The sequence below is a fragment of the Manduca sexta genome, chromosome 25 (genome assembly GCF_014839805.1).
Source record: "Manduca sexta isolate Smith_Timp_Sample1 chromosome 25, JHU_Msex_v1.0, whole genome shotgun sequence".
NCBI lineage: Eukaryota > Metazoa > Arthropoda > Insecta > Lepidoptera > Sphingidae > Manduca > Manduca sexta.
The window spans coordinates 16,892,846-16,914,664 of record NC_051139.1 but is presented as its reverse complement, the minus strand read 5'-3'; the positions used below and the strand labels follow the sequence as shown (position 1 = coordinate 16,914,664).

Genomic DNA, 21,819 nt, shown 5'->3' with positions numbered 1-21,819 from the left:
CACGGGCCTCCTCTACTACTGAGAGGGATTAGGCCTTAGTCCACCACTCTGGCCTAGTGCGGATTGGTAGACTTCACACACCTTCGAAATTCCTATAGAGAACTTCTCAGATGTGCAGGTTTCCTCACGATGTTTTCCTTCACCGTTAAAGCGAACGATAAATTCACAAAGAATACACACATGATTTTTTAGAAAAGTCAGAGGTGTGTGCCCTTGGGATTTGAACCTGCGGACATTCGTCTTGGCAGTCCGTTTCATACCCAACTAAGCTATCGCCGCTTCAACTCAACATTATGTTTAAATATAATTTTGCTCGAAATTATTTTCCATGCGAAATTTATCATACAATCCTTATTCTTTAACAGAGGATTTAAACTCGCTCCTTTTCGCGGACCAGTGGCTTCGAAACAAATGTAACTTTACAATGTAAATTTGTTTTTAACTTCGTTTAATGGAGTCAAGTGGAAATATAATTCTCTATCATATACTTGCAGCCAGGCCAGCGTGTTTTATACATTCATAGATTTCTCTCTCTTATGCACGCTTATTGTCTTATGCTCGCTTATTGAAAATATCATTGCTTACAAAATAAAAATGTTGTGATCCTTAAGTACCAAATACAACTCTACCTATCTTTGTAAATACAGGGGTTATATTATAAAAATGAAAAACGATATGGTTCCATCACAAAAGATATAAAAAATGTCGTCTTGTATTGTGTCAAAAATGTTAGACAAGTTTTATTTTGAAAGCGGACTCGAGGCTTATTTCCACTTGTCGATATTTTCTGTCGATATTTAATATCTTCATGTCTTAACGGCTTAATGAGGAAGTACAACTTTTAAGGCTACTACCGGGTTTGCAATTATTTATTTGGTCAACAAAAAAAAAATAATTACTACAACATTTTATGGCAGGGATAACCTAACAGTGACATTAGCTGTGTTACTGTACCTGTAGTAAACACGGACTTCACTCTTTAGGCATATTGACCACCAAGCTAGTTTTTGGAAGTACCTGAATATTTCACATTTTTCTTTAATTCTTGCAATGCCCCGTCAATTACATAAATTTAATTCGCTTCAAAGATATATAATTTAATAAAGAATTTATAAATAACCTATTGAACCTGGAGTTTCCTTTTCAATAATAAATACCCCATCCTTTAGAAAACAGCTAATAAACTTTTCATACCATTCTACTAATCAGGAAAATACAAAAGCAAAACGTTTATGATTTTCCGGTTAAACTAATTAACAAAGTGAGTAAAGAAAAACTTATATAGAGTGATCGCTTATTGAATCCTTCTATATTTCTCTTTATCTTTTAATGAAATTACAAACGAATTAATATTTTCTTTTCTTATTGGTATTTGGTTACGTAATTGAATACTGTTCTTTGTACTCTCTTCAAGCTATCTGTGGCTTTTAGTTTATTGCTTATTCTATTAATTGATTAAAAAATATATCTCTAACAAATGTATTTGTGGAATATATACTACGCTTGTTCAAGGTTTAGGTGATTTAGTTACTCCTTTTGAGCAGTCGTTGCTTACAATCAAGCGAACCACTCTTTCACTTTGATATTCGGGACCATAAAAAACCTTCCTACGGTACTTAATATACAAACGTATTACATAAGCATATTGCGTACAATATACTACAAATCTGATACGATAAATCGTATTGCCATCGTATCGTACACACTAAACAAATTCCATTTGTTATATCAATCGATCTGATACGTTGTTATTTAAAAGGACGAAATGTTCCGGATGTAGCCCGAGGCGATGCTGCGGATCTTAAAAACATGTGGGTAGTATTACCAACCGGGCTCAGGCCCAAGGGTATTCTGATACTTTCGTTAATTTTTAAAAAGCTAAAAGGTTTTTGTTCTACTTGACTTTGGGGATTTACGTCTGATTTTTGTGAAAGTTAAAATGTTATAATGTGTTTAATAGGAGATAAACTAGTATGTTATTGTGACCTACTGCCTGTACTGTATAAGTCGGTTTACAATATTGTAATTATGAGGGTAGGATGTTTCAATTAATAAGTCAGTTAGCAATCGACCGCTGTGTTTAACTCACGTACACTATATTGGCGACTTGTGATTTTTTATTTAGACTTACTAAGCGTGTGAATTATAGAAGTGCATTATGCCTATAGAAATTGGATAACTTGATTTATTTATTTATTTAAGGACCTCTAACGAAGGATTTGTTTTCTGGACAGTGGACATCACATGTTTGTCGTGAAGAACGCGACGTATGCTGATGAAATTGTAGACGTGTTTAGATCAAAATTGTATGTATGTCGAGTTTCCATTTTGTACATGATTTTGTACATGGTATTTGTTTTTTTGTATCGATACGGGAACCTTACCCCATCATACCTGATGGTAAGTGAAGACTGAAGAGAAACGATTCACCCTCGATAGTTGACACAATTATGACGGCCTGCTTCACATTGGAGATAGGGCAATTCCTTACCTTTTGCTGGTTGAGGATAAATGGGATAATTAACATCATCAGCTGTTAGTATCATTTTCTAACCATCACCCCTTGTTCGCAGTGGTATGGCAAGAGTGGCAGGTGCACGTGACTTCGACCCCAGCGGAGGCAGGCGGGCCTGCTCTGCTGTCGTGCATGGCGCCAGCAGCTCTGAGGGAACACGCGTCAGTCGCGGCCTGGTACCGGGACGACGCTGTGCTGCCGGCCGCTGAGCATCTTTGTAAGTACATTTTTAGGTACACCAACAGTAAACGGACAGTTGTTTGCGTTCAGTTAGGCGGATATTGTACCTGACGTATCGTGCTGGTTGATATTTAGAGTGCTATATATAATATATTCTGAGCGCCTCCCAAACTTTACTACCGCGATTCAGCATCGACGATATGTGGTGTTTTTCAATATTGATGATGGATATCTAGTTTATTTATAGTACGTGGTCTTCTAGTTACTAATTCTACGCCGAAGTTCACTCGATATTAAATAGAAGACGTTATAAGTAAATAACGCTATATCCCAATGTCACTACAGCATCTAGACAGTGACTAGTGGGTTGATATTTAAGATAGAACTGCACTTGAATGTATAGAAGAATAGACTTAGAGGAGACAAACAAGTTATTTATGAGTACTTTGTTGACGTATTAAGTAGCAGGGTGAAACTATTTAGACATTTAGTAATCACAATAGCCGCATAAAATGCAATAATTTACTCACCGTCGGTGTTCAGTAATTTGCGCCATCCGGTCGAGCTGTTCCTGTTTTCGATAAAATTATGTGACTCAAGCACTTCAGATGTTTGTTAACATTTTCTTGGTAAACTTTCTTTATTTCGTACCCAGTCTCTAAACTTTAGAAATTACTTATTCAAGAGCTCGTTCGAAGAACGCGCATGCTTGGTATAAGAACAATAAATTAACAGTGTAGGTTATTTACAACTAACCAGAAACAAAATTTATGTTTGTAAATTTTAATATTACAAACGTTAGATAATTGAATTGGTTTCTCAATCTTGCTTGGCGGTAGTTTACTGACAATTTGCGAGGATTTACAGATTTTGATGGCAATACATTCATTTAAGTAATAGATTAGGAATACTTAGACTAATGGTTAATATTTGTCACCAAATTTGAATTTTAGTTATTAATGCCAATCATTATTCTGAAATGAAGAATATGTCAGTGAAAGATGACAAACGATATTTTTTGGATACGAAAAAAAAATAAGAAGCAAAGTACCCGCTTTTCTTACATTAAAACCAGGACACACTGCGTAAAAGAAACTATTTTAATACTTTTTTGTATCCTACACGCTACAGCCAAGCAAAGACAATTGTTTAAGGAGTGTAATTGCATATATTCAAAACATCAAATCGGCTATACATGTTAAGTTCAATTGAAACATTTTGACGTAGAAAATAAGATGATAAAAGCACAAAGGTGTATAGAAGATTTAAACTTTTGAATTTATCAACTACTTATGTGGGTATCTGTGCATACTAATTCGGTCGTGTGATTGTAGCCGGAGCCACACTCTTGGTCGACGACGGCTGGCGGCTGGTGGTGCGAGCCGTCCGAGCCGACGACACGCGTGCGCAGTACTCCTGCTCCGTGCTGGACGCGCTCACCGGCGAGCGCCGCCGCAGCACGCCGGTCAACATCGACGTTGCTCGTCAGTATCAACAATAACTTTACTGAATTTCACTTTTTTATATAAACACGGCAGTCACCCCACTGCACCTGGTGGTAAATAGAATAAGGTCGGAAAGTCGATTGATGAATTATGCCGGCCTATTTAAAACAGGCTAATCTCGGAAAGCAACTTACGTGAGCCATTATGGTAGGTTTTGTACCTTGTGTGCGATGGTCGGTATCCGCTCGGATCCTACCACCAGGAAAGGTCACATCTTAGTAAGAACACTATTTTTTTATAATGTTTAGGCGTTTTATTTGATACGGGAATCTAAAAAAAAACTCATTTGCACCTAATTGGTAAATAAAGTTGCATTTACATAGTGCCGATTAGCAAGAGATGTTTAATTATACCTTATTAATGGAGGCAATCGACCCAGCTCCAAAATATTGTTGGACTTGGATGTTTGTAAGACATAACAGGTTTGGCTTAAGATACACAATGTTCTGTATTAATAATGGTCTATCACAAGGTTAAAGCTGTAAGTAACACCTACTTAGGAAAAGAAAAATCGGAACGTATAACTAACAAATCAAACGAATATACCTCAATAGATATACTAACAAATTGCGCCTTGAGCAAACAGGATCTCGTAAATAAGAAGACGCACAGCGGGAACTAGGACAAGGCCATTATATAAAGGGGAGACTCATCAATCAATTTGTTGCAGCGATGAGTGTGGCGTCCGCTCCCCGGGCCATCTCGCATGTGCAGTGGGACGCCAGCGTGCGCCGCGGCGGCGATGTGGTGCTGCCCTGTCTGGTGCACGCCAACCCGCCCGCCACCATCACGTGAGTACATAGTCTCTGCTAATCCTTCGACAATATATGACTATTCTATGTAAACAGAATTGAAAAATACGAAGAAAAAATTACAGAGTTTCTTCTTAGCATCCATTTAATATTCAACTCTTATTTTGCATATCGTCTGACATAATGGCGCTTGTTTCCCAACAAATACTCCCACAAGATGTACAATATTCGTAGCGAATACAAACAAACCAACTGAGAATTTACAAATCTGTCATAAAGTTCGTAATATACATTGTACAATAGTCAATACACACGCGCACACTACTTTATATATATCATGAAATTGAATATTTCCATCTCAGTTTCCAATTTAATTGAAACTTAAACTATGCATCTTCAGACACAATTCATACTCCATTTTCGAAACAATTCAGGGAACACTATACCAAACAAAGGGGATCGCTTGCTACCTCACAAACGCACTCCAACTCGTTTGTGACACTAACGCCATCTATTATTTGTGTCCGATATACTAAAGCTATTGCTAACCAACCTCTCGTCTCGTTCCATTATTCCTTGGTCCAGTTTAATTTATTGCACTACACTGTTATTAACAAAAGGTTTCATTTTAACAACATAGTAAGTCATTTTATTAGGGTTCAAAATTATATCTTATATATTATTATTGTTACTTAAAACTAATAGGAGGTAGATTAATATTTCATCTTCAAGGTGATCATAATGGTCTAGTGGACAAACTGGGGCGTATGGTAGGTACTTCGATATATCGCGCACAACTGCTGGGAACTCCGCAAATGATTACAAAAATAATTTAGTAGATTCCCTGCTATACCTTTTTCACGATCGCTAAACAACAAGGCATTTAGCCTTTGAAAACTTATTTCTTGAACTCGAAGGAACAGTCATGAAGGTAGAAATACCTTCGAAACGTTAAATTGTGAACAAATTTTATATCGAACTGATTTGTAACAACATTCGCAAACGGCCGCTCGTTAGGTTCGGAGCCAATCGAGTAGAAAGGTAAATAATTTTAGCTATACTGACAAATGGCTCTGTTTATGTCTACAAATGATATATTATTTTACTTTGAAATGAACTCCCTGCACCGGTTCGTCGAGTACTATGACTTGTCCTTTAAACGAGGCTTAAAAAGAGTGTTCGCCTCCCGGTAGACAACGGCTTTGCTGTACCTATGACATTGAAAAGTCCTTCGGCGGCAGACGCTGCTTGGCGTTTGTCTACTAAGGCAATAAAAAAAAAGCTAAAGTTGGTATTTGCGTGTGAATTATTTAAAATTTCACAATTAATTTTGTTGGACTATGCCATATGTTTGACTGCGACTGACTATAATTATGTAAAATAAATAAATATATCTCGTATTGCTAAAGTCATATAGTCCTGTATCCCCTGTACCCTCGCCTACATATAAATCTTGTGAAGCATTTTATTTTATGAAGCTCCCTAATGTCCCATTGAGATAAAACATGTTCCAGTTTTTAAGCGAAAATATAACCAAATGGGGCAATATCAATTTATTATAAATTTGTAATGATAATGTGACAAAATATATTTATAACCCAGACTAATAGATGGATTTCATAAATTACACCTATTCATGCGTTTGAGTTTTCTTATGCATAGAGTTGCTTAGGCACATGTGTGAGTGTGTGTCTGCCATTACCAAGCACTTCGCATCGCTGGTGGTAGGATATATTTTATATTCGCCCAGGCTGTGGCCACCGTACACAAGGTGTTAAAACCCGCCATAGTGGTCCACGTAAATGTGTCGCGTTCCGGGATCAGCCTGTATATACTCGGTCCCAACAGGCCGGCACAATTATGTCGATTGCCAAAGGGTAATCAACTCTCGTCATTCGACATTCTTTTGGCCCCCACCTACCATCACGTCCAGTGGAGTCACTTTTCCGTGCCCGCTAAGAAAACTAGAATAGGTTACATTGATTATTTCAAGATCTTGATAGGACTCCAAATTAAATATATCAATAATTGTTTCATTAAAATTGAATTCATTATACGACTAACACAGATAAAAACTATTATAATGTGTACATCATAATACCTATACAACAAGATTGGCTCACTGCTCTATCAATAGCGTAGCTAAGCTATATGTCGGCAAATATTGGAACATGCTTCCCTAAAATGCCGATAGGCTCATTGCATGTTCTATTATGTCAATAAACTAAGCGACCACGGGTGCGCTAGTTACGCTTCTACTTACCCTTCCCGGGATGACAGCATGAACTTAGCGATAAAATAAATTGTTAACCACATTAAGAAACTTGCTCTTCATAAATTACTTTTATCCGACCGGCGGTTCATGTACTAACAATATTAGTGCCTTTCATGCATCAAAGAGACCGCCGCCGGTGGATCCGACGATATTAAACTTATAATAACTAACTATGTTAGCTCTGACATGTCTGCCCTCTAGTGAAGACATTTTGTAGGGTGATATGCGTTGTGTGGCTCAAACGTAGGCTCAATGTAGTTTTGGTAAAACACAATTAATTTTAGTAGTTATAAACAATGAATTACAGGATTAAAAGTCATTTCGACATTACGTTACTAAATGAGACCATATATTCGTTTTAATATCTGCTAACATTGCGCCACAATCATTTATGAATAACAGATGTTTTCGCCAAGAATCCCGGTTTCGTTTTTTTTTATTGTTTTTATCATTTTGTTGTTTAGTGTGAATATAGTGTGTGAGTGTATTTCGGACTAAAAATATGATGCTTTCTTTCCGAAAAATTGTCTTTATGTTGAAGCTATGGCCTTAGGGGATTAAAAAATAAATTTTACTTAATATAAAATATAAATTCGTGTAAATAACACATCTTTCATGCGGACGTAGTCGAAGCAAAACCTAGTGCTCACACAATGATTACAGTTACGCGGAACAAATAAAAGATGTCGCTACTAAACTAAACAAGCAAAGTCGGAGCTGGGTACACCGTAAGCCGCGGCCACATTTCCTTAAGGAACTTCATTGCATATTCTCGCGGGAACGACGTTCCAGGAACATTGGATCTAGTCGGGTGTCTGATAATATGGTTTGTGGAATGGGTTTTAATATGAACTAGGGTTGTATGTTTTGTGGATATGTTAAAACGACTTATATAAGTATATTGACGTAAAACTATTTACGGATTTATCGCGGTTATTTATATTATTACTTTCTGCCGACGTTTCGAAGACCTTCATGGTCACGGGGCAGACTGAGGTGTTAGTCATCCGCAAGTCAAAGTACCTACCTACATTTTACAGTTATACAATTTACTTTTTATTTTTTAGCTGTTGACGGTCCGATCTACGCAAAATGAGCTCACAGTGTCTTGACTTATACATAATTATGTTTGGCTCATGGGTTCGCCCAAGTCAAAGCACTTTCTCAGTATAAAATACATTTGTGCAATTTGCTGTGTTTCTCAATTTCGATTAACTAGCTTTAAATTTAAGTTGGTTCGATTTTGGTAATCTAATCCATACCCATTCAGTTTACACTATTATTCTCATAAAACTAACAATACAATACGAAATGACTTAATTATCACTCATTATTACCGTACGAATGTTTATGATGTCATACAGATCCCAAAATCGAGTACTAAATCTAGCAATTAAAATTAAATGCTAAACATAAAGAAATAAAGTAACCGCCTTTGTTATGCATATTTCATGAATCAGGTTTAATTAAAATCCTTGAAGACTTGTATAAAAACGTGAAAGTAAAATCATAAAACTTCAAGCCTTCAAAGATAATGAAATGCTTAGCCAATAAACCAGAGATCGACTTGTTTGATTAAGGACATAAAACTCTGCTTTTAAATGACAAGCAGGCATGATAATTTAAGCATTACGTTTGTGACCAAAAATGAGAATTGCTAGACATTAAGGGCCTTTTATAAAGTAAAAAAGTGTGCCAACACCAGTCTAGAAAATTCCACTACGGCATCTCATTTATGTATAACTCTCCTACCCTTACAATGAACCTGTGAACAATGAGCGTCCAGCTCCCTCGGGATCTGAAGATAGCAGCAACCTTACCACTAACTCATTCATTCCGTTTTATCTAGAAGGATGTTGGTCTAATTGGATAGTATCCGAGAGCCAGAGACGTACTCCAAACGGAGCGGGTGAAAAAAATGCCCCAGAGTAAGGCATAATCCGATAATCATAATAAGTATTAAATTGATATTAGTTTTTGTGCTGAGTATCATCCCGGAATATGGATTTTTTCCCGACATGGGCTCACTCTCTCGTATCATGGAACGGAATAAATACGGTGAGAAGTGAATGCACTTCTGTCTACTCCTTCAGAGATAAAAGGTGTTTTCTGTATGTACGTATGTGTAATAAACACTATGCTATCTCCTAGTCAGTAGCAGCAGAACAAGAGAAACTAATAGATTACTCGCCTGACACTAACGCCATCCTTTCTATAGTCAATAGTGGCAGAATTGTTAAATTACAAAATTGCATGGCACATTACTGCGCTTGTCACTCTGACATCCTGTGACGTTAGATCATGCGAATCAAATGCTCGATAAATAATACTAGTACCAATGTCCTTCAAATCTGAATATTTTGTTTGCTCACTACTTTGTTACAAATAGAACCGACTTCTCAGATTCTTGAATACGTTATACGAGAGACCTACCACATATAACATTTCGAAGTTCTTAAACCTAATACCAGAAAGAGTAAAGTAACTACCGTGCCAAAAAAGAACCTTTGTTATAAATACACAAACTATCGCCTTTCAGATTTATGAAGGTACAAACAATATCCCTAAGACAAAGAAACTAATCTTACCCAACAATAACCAAGCCTAACTACATTTACAATCAATTATTTACATCAATTATCCCCCAAAGTCGACCAAATACGACCCTGTTTAATGGAGCTAATATAAGTGCGTTAAGGCAGGCCGAATGTGGCCCCCGAGTGTAGTTAGAGACCGTGAAATGTGGGAGCGAGTGTTTGGGAAAAAACCTTAATGCGGCCCACAAAGTCGTCTCCAAAATACATAAATACATGTGTGTTAAATTAGGAGATGGTAATGAACGGAGGGTTGTGATCTTATAGTTCCAATTACAAGTTAAATCGATTAGCTTCAAGTTTAATTAGTTTTCCTCGTTAGTCTGATAAAGTATACCTGCTGTGTGAAACCGGGTCCAAGGTTTGATTGACACACGACGGCCTGTTTGTAGTTACTCGATTTCAAATATATTTGACCTGTGCGGGACTGGAATTTGTGCTCAATATTTATGGTTTATGTTTGGACCCTAATAGTGTCTCAAGTATCATTTTCATGCGAATTTGATCTCAATAGACATATTTTTCTTTGAAATGCCTTAGTATTTAATAGCTTTACCTGATGCCAGAGAGCTGCATCCATAAAGGCAAAAGGGTTTTTGTCCACAAAAAGAGACCGATTGACAGTTAACCAGAAATGATCTGAATCTGATGAAACATCTCTAATAGTGTCAAAATGATCAAATGAAAACTTAACATTCAGGCTGATGCAATCATCGGTTTTCCCTATAGTCATTACAAAATAACAATATAGCTTACTGAGGAGCTTACTGAGAAAATTAAATGGTAGAAAGATTTAATAGTAAGGATATGAACACTTAATACCTTAATGTTTTTATTCATCTATTTGAAAAGAATTACGTAAATTGGTAGATTAGTCAAATACGTTTTCAATATAACCTCGTAAATAAAATTAAAGGTGCGGTAAGACAAAAACTTAACCAAATCTTACTTAGTATTGAGCTCTTGAAGAAGATTATAAAATGGAAACAAACCAAAGGCGTAGTGAAGCAAATACTAATATTATAGAGCTGTTAGATAATCTTTATCATATTATTAATACATTTTATCAAAATCAAGTTCGGTCCAAACAACTCTCGTGGTTGTTAACATATCGGATAATCTGACATCCCATTAGCCCGTTTCGTAATTGTTATTTAAGTAATAATAAAGTAAATACACATCAAGCTGTAGGAAAATTTGATCCTTGGCGATGCATATATACCCTTAGAAAGATATAAATCAGTTGGCTTTAGCTTTGCAAAACGTTGTTTCTTGCGCTTATATCCTTGTGGAATATTATGGCTACATGCTGATTCTGGTCATATAACAGCTGTATATTAGAAAGTACTCCCAAATTAATTATTAATTATATTATAATATACTATTGTTTAAAGAGTGGAAGGGACCGAGGATACAAAACATAAAATATTTTCTCCTGACTGGGTAACAAACTCATACAAATAAAAATCCTGCTTTTATAACTGACAATGCTAGTTTTGGCATCAACCGAAGTAAATTAAAAGAAGCTAATGTAATTCTAGCGAACTTTCAGGACCGTTATATTATTTATAATACACCGTCAATTCCACCTGTTGTCAGAATGGAATAAAAATTCCGAGAAATATCAGCGAAGCTTAATACCTAGCGACTAGCACGATAGATCGATACGTTTCTAAGCGAGATGAATTCGACACTGACTGACAGGAAGACTGATGCATGCGTCATTCTATATTGGTCGAGATTTTCCTTTTTTAGCCAGAGAACGAATGCTGTAACGCTGGGATTTTGTGAAATGTTTACTGATCGGTGTTAAATTAACGCGACGGTAACTTTACCGTATATTCTAATATACTAATATTTAATGAAATATATAGGGTAGTAACTACTTCGTTTGGGCGAGTCGGTTTCAAATCTTGGAGGTACATAGTACATATCTTAGTTTATATTAAGGCGATACCTCAAGGTAACTAAACAAGTATTTCGGCCTTTAAAATTTAATATGACGAAATTTTAAAGGCCGAAATATCCATGATTATTAATTATTTTTACGTTTTTCTTTCAACTGCGAGAACTAATCACTAACTAGACGTGAATTTAAATTCTTTACTTGCCAATACTTGTTTAGTTACCCAGATTAAAGGTGAAACAAAATGTATGAAAATGGACCTTGAGGTATCGCCTTAAGACAGTTAGTTGTAAATCGAGCATCGAGGTACGCAAGTGTGCTTTGCGTAACTATCTGATATCTGATACCTGTAACTACCTGATATTTGATTCGTTTTCAACTGTAATATCGATAATTGCATACATTTACTTACTTTAATGGTGATTGTATTTTTTATCTGTGCCTTGATATTTGAACAGGAATAGCTGTTATTTCGTTCCGCCTATAAACATATGACAGAAAAGAGACATGTACATTGTACATATATGCCGCTTAAGCAGTTTGTCTTTTCATACACAGCGATAAATTTTGTGATGCTCAGCTAATTCTAAATATCTGTACACGAGTTTCATTAATTTTAATTAAATCATTTTGAGTCGGTTCCAAAGTTTGTCCATAGTAATAAATTCGCAAGCTTTACTACTTTTTTATTCTAGATAACAATTCCCACCACTGTCAAATTTTGAGCATAAGGCATGGGTCTTCATTTACGAAATATTAATGAAAATTTACTTTTACTTTAAAAACCTTTTGTCACATGACCTAATTTTCCCACAACATCCTCTGTTGTGAACGACACGTGGGACAAAAGCCCACAATTTGAATCTAAAGTGCGGTCCTGTCCATAAAAGGAAATTTATGTGGTGTGACCGCGCGACATGCCGGATGATCCCCACTCGCTCGTAAACCTAACGCGTCTTTACTAAAACGTAACGTAATGATGTTAGCGTTGCGTTTACGTTTAAGGTACGTTAATGGGCTCTAAGCGGGACTTGTGGTTTGAGGATTTTGAGACTTGTCTTAAATGATTTAGGGATGTTGTTTAACTGAATTATGATAAGTCATCAGTGATGCACTAAAATGTAAAGAAAGGTTTTATAGTGGTAGGTTCGGAACTTCAGTTCCTAGCTAGCACTAGCGATTTTACTTCTAACATCATGCGATCAAGTCATAGATGTATCTAATATGGAAAAGACGAACAAAGCCGCTCGCCTGGTACTATACATAAAAGGAAGCGCCAGTCAATAGCTAGTGCTTTGAACTTCAATTAACTGCATAATTACATAGCGCTCGCCAAAGACAATAAGTGCAGTGCAGCGTCATGTAAAACCTAATAATTCAAAATTCTAGGTAGTCTTGCTAAATGAGTAGTCAGAACACTTACCACGAAGCTACTGTTTCACTAGAAATTTAATTATAAGCACTAAAGGGTCGTTTTGTTACTGCATTTGCGCATCAAACTGTTAAGTAGTTGTTATTTATTCTATTTTAGTTATTCCAGTAGTTGTTACTCTGGTCCGAGTACTTATCCCTAAGGATAGAAGTGTCCTGTTAACTGCGATCAACTTTCGGTGCACAACGGTCATTATTTCGTGAGCTAGTCTAGATTTTTTAGGGCACACAAGGGGCTCCAACTGATGTAGCAATAATCGACATGTACATGCAGTTTTATCTCAGAAGTTTTATTAAAAAAGTTGTTTATATTTGGCTCGCTATTAAAAGATTTTGTTATATTTGAAATGCAAATTGAATTATATATAACACAACTTTTAACCTTTTTAGTAAAATAATCCAATAATTCCGAAAGATAAAGAAAGGGAGAACCATAACATACTATATTTTTTAATTTCTACCAACATAAACATTTTTATTCTCATTAATTTTCCAACTAAAACAAAAATTACTATGGACCTTGTAATAGTGAGCAAGCGATATGTTATCACTTTATGGTCTAGAGCGCGATAGTCTAGTCGGGAATAGAACAAACTGCCTAGACATAGGTCTCCAGGTTCAAAACCCAACCCTAACTTTTCGAATAGATGTGAATATTGTTTATCAAGTATCATTCGCTTTAACGGTGAAGAAAACATATATAAACGAAACCTACATATCTAAAAAATCTACAACAGAATTTCGAAGTATGTGAAGTCTGCCAACCCGCACTAGGCCAGCGTGGTTAACTAAGGCTTAATCCTTCTCGGTAGAGGAGATCCGTGTCCAACAATTGGACAATATTTATTACAGGGCTGTTATTATTATTACTTCCATGGACTAATAACAAACAGGGTATGTGGTCCTATTTCTAGTTCGGGGAACATTTATTGTGAATTGTTTTGCGCTGCTTAACATTAGATCCTTCATAGGAAGTTGATATGAGGTGCAGCGCGCCGTAAAATTGAAGCCAATATTTTATACAGCTTGCTTTGTGCTGACCCCATATTGCAGTTGGATATGGGTTGTTTTTAGTAATTTATGTTGTACTTTTAATAGTAAGTAAATTATTTAAGTAGCTACTTATTATTCCACTGACGTAGCTTAACTCAACACAGCAATTCAGTTTAACATGCAGATTAATCAGAGGTATTACTATTGGAACAATAAAATATTTTTTATTATTGTGCTGAAGCAATTTAATGTTTTGTAAAATATTGTAACAGGTCTCCCACTCTATTCGGATTTTTGAGGCTTACAAATCCCTAAGCTATAATAATAGATTAATACCAGCCCTGAATTATATACTACCCACTACTAAGTACGGATCTTCGCTACAACTGAGAGGATTTAGGCCTTAGTCCACCACACTGGCCTGGTGCGGATTAGCAGACATACCTTCTATTACATATTTCATCAATTTCCATTACTATTACAAGCCAGTTACCGAGTTCCCATTAGCCGTTGTGAAATAATAAACGCTTTCGTGCTACGCAGCCATCGGCTTATTGGCAGGAAACTAGTCGTTTGTACACCGGATACTGGCGATAAATCATAGTACTCGACGCTAACGAGGCTCGCGATGCAGCCTTTGTTCTAAACGTAAAAATAACTATTATTTTAGTTGTAAATAAAGTTATTAAGCTTTTCGTAACTATAATAGGATTTGTTGAACAGAATAATGGAAATGTGGTTTAGTAAGATTTGTAAACGTTAATTTTACTGTGTCTAAGTTAGTTGGCTTTATGGTCTGGGTGGATAGGCTATGAGCTATTATTTATAAATTCCAATATAAATCTCCAATCCTGTTCTTTGTAGTGATAAGTCTCTTAAGTGAGAGGCCGTCTGGGTAGGTACCACCTCAATGTCTATTTCTACCGTCATGCCCTAGTGTGCGTATTGTAATTCGATTTGAAGGACATCGTAGTCGGCGTAATTACTGGGCTTCTTTATTATTTATGATAGTCTCAGGGTGATGCGCTCAGTGGAGTGCCACACAGTGCTTTATAAGTCAAAGTTCTGTATGGTGTTATTACTGTATACGGGCTATCGTATCGCTTACCATCAGGCCAATGGCATGCTCATCTTGTTATACAGACGCAATAAAAAAAGCGATTCCTAGAATGAACCAATTAAAATAAGTCTTTGTAAGCATGGCAACTTTGTTCTGATTGGTCCATTTTTGTGTTAGATCGAAAAAAGTAATTGGGAACGTTTATTAAAAATGACGGTAAGTCTACCGTCAAGCTGTGTGCGTGTAATGACGTATTTCGGTTATGGATGCAACGTCCTGCCGGTGAAATGAATGGTCATTGTTATATAATATAAAAATTTCGATAGAATAATGTCATATCAATGATAATGAAATCAAATCCATTTTGCCTTGCTTCTGCTTATGAGTAGCCGTGACATTTACCTTAAGGCGAACTGCTAGGTATCTCTCCATGCGATGTAAACAAAACAAAAACTGAATAGCAAAACCATCACAATATCATATTGGTAGAGCGAAGACCATAAAAATCCGATTACTCAAAATAAATATTATATTAAGTAGACATTCGATTACATGTTTCAAAGAAATATTATATTTCTTAAGTAATATTGAATATAAAAAATACTAGTAAATTACAAAGTTAATTACACAATGAATCCTGCCGATGGGAAACCACACAAATGTTTAATTAATATGAGGCCAGAGCTGCTTTTATCGTAACTTCGGTAAAACATATTAAAAATACTCCGGTACATTTACAGTATTGCGGCATAGCAGCTATAATCTGACCAGTTAGATTTTCTTTTTTTTTAACCTGACATTACATTTGTTACCCTGGTAAGAGCCGACTTATACAAACACACCGGACTTTTGGGTGAGCGGCTTTAGATGCTCGCAACCCTTGAAAATTAAGCGACCATGCTGAGGGCAACCCACTAACAGGTTACGAACCTCGGGTCAGGACGGTTACTGGAGGAGGATGAGACATAACGATTAGGGATGCTTGTAGTCGTAGCGAACTAACAATCGAAACTATAACTGACCAATGATAATCAACAACATTCGATGGGGTCGCCACTGTTACTTGTTCGTTTAAAGTTAACGTTGTCAGTGCAAGATCTGTATCACAATTTATAACAACGTAGCGAGGGTTTTTATTTTCCTGTTCAGAGTTTACATACTATTCTACTTTACATACTATACATTTATATCTTACTTATTTTAAATTTGCTTACTTCACTACGAACCATTCCAGTTCAGCACGAAATATATCTAAAATTCTTCCATAGGCAAAAGATATTTAAAAATAATTGTGTTTTAAAAATTAGTATGAAGGAACTCGTAGAAACGTGACATTTAATATGGAAGCCTTTATAATATTCGCTTGCGGCTTCACCCAATTAATTATTTAGATCAGATACCATTCTATTTAATAAATCGATATCTACAACGTCTTAAGTCACAGCATATGACGGTGTATGATGGATGTGTTTTTTTTGGCATCCAAAGATGAAACGAGCTTGTCATTCGCCTGATGGTAAGCGATGAGACCGCCCATAAACAGTAGAAACACCATCCAACACCTTGAATTACTAAGTATTGTTTGGTATTCCACTGCGCTCGCCTTCCTGAGACATGAAATGTTAAGTTTCAATATGTCCAGTAGTTAATGTTTATTAAATAATGACGACTCAGCTGGGAATACGCTCTTAAGTGAAAACTCAAGCTTTCTTATTGAATAGTTCAATACATTAAATGGCTTCTTGAGATGCCACTATAATTTGAATTATTTGCAATTTTTACATCTTGCCCTCGTTTTTAACCAAATTTTAAAAAGGATATTCTATGTTCGACATTTTGTAATTTTAAAAAGTAGAGTTTATACTGTTAGAAAACTGATTCGATTCTAATTAAAACAAAAGAAATATCACTGACTACAGAAATACTTTCGTAAATATCTCACCAAGCAACCGACCGGTACGACTGTCAACAACCAACTAACTCGGTCTGTCAAAAAAAGCTCAGTATTTTTATAGCAAAAAGTGTTACAAATACCCTCACTAAAATATTCTATGCTAACAATACTAATATTTGAGTCAGGCTTGTGGTTATTTACAATTTACCAAGAAGTCGTTTTTTCTTTATCGTAAAACGGAAAAGGAATTAGTAGTAATTGACGGCTGCGTACCGCCATTTTGTTATAATGTGTAAGAATTAATGATTGAAAAAATCTCTGAAGAAATTTATAGGTGTATCTACTTATATCGACTGACCATGGGCACTTGGACACAAACCTCAATGTAGGTAGACATATACAATCGATATCTACTCCCGATCCAATTTGTAATATAAAACTCAATGGGACAGTTCGGGCAACCGTCGCACTGTGTAGTCCTTCTAACCCCTTACAATCTAAAATTAACACCTCACGTAAACGAAGTCGCGGGCGTAGTAAAATTTGAGTGCTGCAGCGTCGTCAAGCAGGGTAGAATGGGGTGGTACTTCCTCTCTGTTATGGGGCGTGTAGACATCGTATTGTTCGAGTTACTCCACATTTTTAATGGCACGCTATTCGCCTGACAATTATTGTATGCTCTAAAATAAATGCAATACCACTAAGTTCTTGGGAAATCTACGGCATTGTATTAAAACTCTCATGTCTGCTAATGGTATTGTAGATCACTTAACGTACCGAGTGTAGACTGGTTTTTAAGCAAGATTTACTGTTATACGAAACTTCGTTACTTGCATAATATATCTATATTTTAATATTTTCACAAATATATAAGTAAAAAAAACATCATATGATTAGCAATTACTGCGACATTTTATCTCAGCTGAATATCTCACAACCTCTGCGATGAACATCTTTATTCCCTCTACAGACTGGTCAATCTATCACAGCAATCAACTCGACGGTCGAGAGCAATAAAATCCAACCCGAAGTCATTGTGCTCTCGCCCCAAGACATTTCATTAAGCGCCGAGTGCAGACGCGAGTAACCGCGTTTACGTTTGTTTTACCGCTGCGTTTTATTCGCCGTTTTATTTTCCTATTCAATTTGGCGCCGCCATGGCCCGGCCTTTATCGCTACTCCAAGAATGTTATTGTGTGAGTTTTACTGGCGTTTTAGTCTTAATTAGCCGCCTGTTAATGCACCGGTATTTTAACCGACTTCAAAAAAGGAGGTCATCGTTTCGACGTGTATTTTTTTGTTTATTACCTCAGAACTCGGTTATTTATGAACTGATTTGCAAAGTTATTTTTTCAGAATTATGTATAACGATTATAGTTTTACTTGTAATTTTAAAGATTCATGAGATTGTTTTTTTAGTAGTCTGATTATCACTACATGCATATATCCGTCCGTACCATAACTAGTTAGTTTTGTGTAAATACATATTTACTTACTCATAAATTGACATTACTAATGTCATTAAAATCAGTGTCAATGTGAGCGTTACACTCTTTGGTATTAAGTGTACTTACTTAATAAAAACGAGGGATGAAACTAATTTGCTGATAATTTCATATTAAACTAACTTTTGCCGGCGCCTCCATCTGCGTGAAATATTTTTTTCTCGATAATATTTTCCCAAAACAATAAATAACCTATAGCACTCAGGTGTAATGTAGCTTCCTAGTAATTAATTAAAAATAAATCGTTTTAGAAGTCCCTGAGATTAGCGCATTCAAACAAACAAATAAACAAACTCTTCATCTTTACGTCCTGCTAATATTATAAACGCGAAAGTTTGTGAGGATGAATGTATGGATGTATGTTTGTTCCTCTTTCACGAAAAAAATACTGAACGGATTTGTATGAAACTTTACAATAATATTAGTTATACGTCAGAATAACACATAGGCTACAATTTATAATGATTTTGTGTAATTTGGTCATAATATAACGATACATATCAAGTAAGTAGGAAAAAAAAATATTTCGGAAAACTCCTTCACGCGGGCGAGGCCGCGAGCAAAAGCTAGTATTAGTATAAATTCGAAAAGGTTTTTGTAATATGTAAGAACTTGAGGGACGGTTTAACATCTTGGTAAACCTAAATATTCTCTCCATCTAATAAAGACTTACCCCCTTATTCATAAACGTTTTTTATCTAAGGATGGAGTAAAGCTGTGATAACAAGCCTGTTTCTCAGTGCCCAACGGCACTGAGAAATAGACATAGGGCCGTTGTGATTGGTTATTATTATTGTATGTCAATATTAGCCAATCACAACGGCCCTACGTCTACGCACTAAGAAGACTGCCATGCCGTCAGCACTGAGAAACAGACTTGTTATCACAGCCTTACTCGGTCGTTAGATAAAAAACGTCTATGAATAAGGGGGTTAGTACTTACATCATGTACGTTGGTAGAGCGTATGTGACATGCGTGATATAAATTATCTAATTAACGCGAAAAGTAAGAATGGGACAGCTATATTAATGTCGATGTAGAAAGAAAGAGAAGGCTATACAAGGGATCTTAATTACGTTAAATTGACTTAGTTAAATTTATCTGAGAATAAATAGACTTGTTAAATTATTTATATCTAAATAAAATTAGAATGTCTGACTGAAATAATTGTCTTTATCTACATAAATAAATAAAAGTCTGCAAATTCAGACTAAAAGCTTTAGACTTTTCCTTACTTTAAAAATGTTCTATCTGTTTTTTTTACAAATAAGTTTCTTAAATAACTAAAAAACATTAAAATGACCTTTATGGGTACATAGAGTACCTACTTGTAATAATAATGTAGGCAAAAATTCTTAGCATTTCATCATGAAAAACTTCAGAAATGAGACTATTTATTAAAAAAATAAATACAGAGCAAAGCTACGAACAAACGCTAGTTAAATATAAATAGCGTAGACCTTTTTAAACTTTGAGATTTTGAGGGCATTCGCAAGATTTAGTCTAACGAAGCATTTATCAGCGGCATACGATCTCGGCTGAGTTTGTAAAAGAAATTGCCCAAATATTTATATTCATTTCGGGTGATTAGTGAGTAGACTTCTTTTGTGCTGACGAGATTACAGTATTTTTAAAATGCGACTGATAAATTTATGTAGATGTAGGGATTATATATTATAAAAAATCTATTATAAGTTATCTATACTAATGTATAAAGCTGAAGAGTTTGTTTGAAAGCGCTAATCTCAGGAACTACTAAACAGATTTTGTTTCTTTTTGTAATAATAGTAAGCTACATTACTCTTGAACACGGTATGATACTTTTATCCCGGGAAAATATGTATCCCGGAATGACTTTCCACGCGAGTAGAATTGCAGGCAAATGCAAATATATTATACTAGCTTTTGCCCGCGGCTCCGCCCGCGTTATAAAGTTTTTCGGGCTAAAGTTTTCCGTTATAAAAGTCACGCTATATATTTTCCCGGGAGTCTATGTTCTTCCCAGGGTCTCAAACTGTCTCCATACCAAATTTTATCCTAATACGTTGGGTAGTTTTTGAGTTTAACACGTTCCGGCAGACCGATGCAGCGGGGAACTTTGTTTTATGATATATTTTTGTAGAACTTTTTAAGAGGAACAATCCCGTCATACATTATTGTTGCATAACTTTAACCGTTTACGCAGCGCACGCAACAGAAGCTCTCAAAACTAATAAATTGTCCCCGTTTTTGCATCATGTTTCATTACTGCTTCGCTCTTATTGGTCATAGCGTGATGACATATAGCCTATAGCGCTCCACAAATAAAGGGCTATCCAACACAAAACGAATTTTTCAGTTGAAACCGGTAGTTCCTGAGATTAGACATTACTGCTCCGCTCCTATTGGCCATAGCGTGATGATATATAACTTTGTGCACTATACAAACAAAGGACTATTCAACACAAAAAGAATTTTTCAGTTTGAATCGGTAGTTTCTGAGATTAGCCATTACTGCACCGCTCCTATTGGGTATAGCGTGATGATATATAGCCTATAGTACTCCACGAACAAAAGGCTATCCAACGCAAAAATAATTTTTCTGTTGGGTCCGGTAGTTCCTGAGTTTAGCCATTACTGCTCCGCTCCTATTGGGTATAGCGTGATGATATATAGCCTATAGCACTCCACGAACAAAGGGCTATCCAACACAAAAAGAATTTTTCAGTTCGAACCGGTAGTTCCTGAGATAAGACAATACTGCTCCGCTCCTATTGGGTATAGCGTGATGATATATAGCCTATGGCACTCCACGAACAAAGGGCTATCCAACACAAAAAGAATTTTTCAGTTCGAACCGGTAGTTCCTGAGATAAGACATTACTGCTCCGCTCCTATTGGGTATAGCGTGATGATATATAGCCTATGGCACTCCACGAACAAAGGGCTATCCAACACAAAAAGAATTTTTCAGTTCGAACCGGTAGTTCTTGAGATAAGACATTACTGCTCCGCTCCTATTGGGTATAGCGTGATGATATATAGCCTATAGCACTCCACGAACAAAGGGCTATCCAACGCAAAAAGAATTTTTTAGTTCGGACCGGTAGTTCCTGAGATTAGCGCGTTCAAACAAACAAACAAACAAACTCTTCAGCTTTATATAATAGTATAGATAAATTACGTAGTGTAACGTGGAGGCATTTGTCGTCCGTCCAGCGACTCGGAA

General features: G+C 36.0%; 1 protein-coding gene across 1 annotated transcript in view; it reads left to right on the top strand.

Moving 5' to 3' along the window:
• Positions 1-2,043: 2,043 nt before the first annotated feature.
• Positions 2,044-21,819, top strand: part of LOC115448703 (Down syndrome cell adhesion molecule-like protein Dscam2) — a 77,955-nt gene continuing 58,179 nt past the window's right edge. The window contains exons 1-4 of the mRNA XM_037442878.1: positions 2,044-2,306; positions 2,574-2,732; positions 4,030-4,179; positions 4,871-4,991. Coding sequence (XP_037298775.1) covers positions 2,648-2,732; positions 4,030-4,179; positions 4,871-4,991 — 356 coding nt within the window. The 5' untranslated portion in view covers positions 2,044-2,306; positions 2,574-2,647. The remainder of the gene's footprint in view (positions 2,307-2,573; positions 2,733-4,029; positions 4,180-4,870; positions 4,992-21,819) is intronic.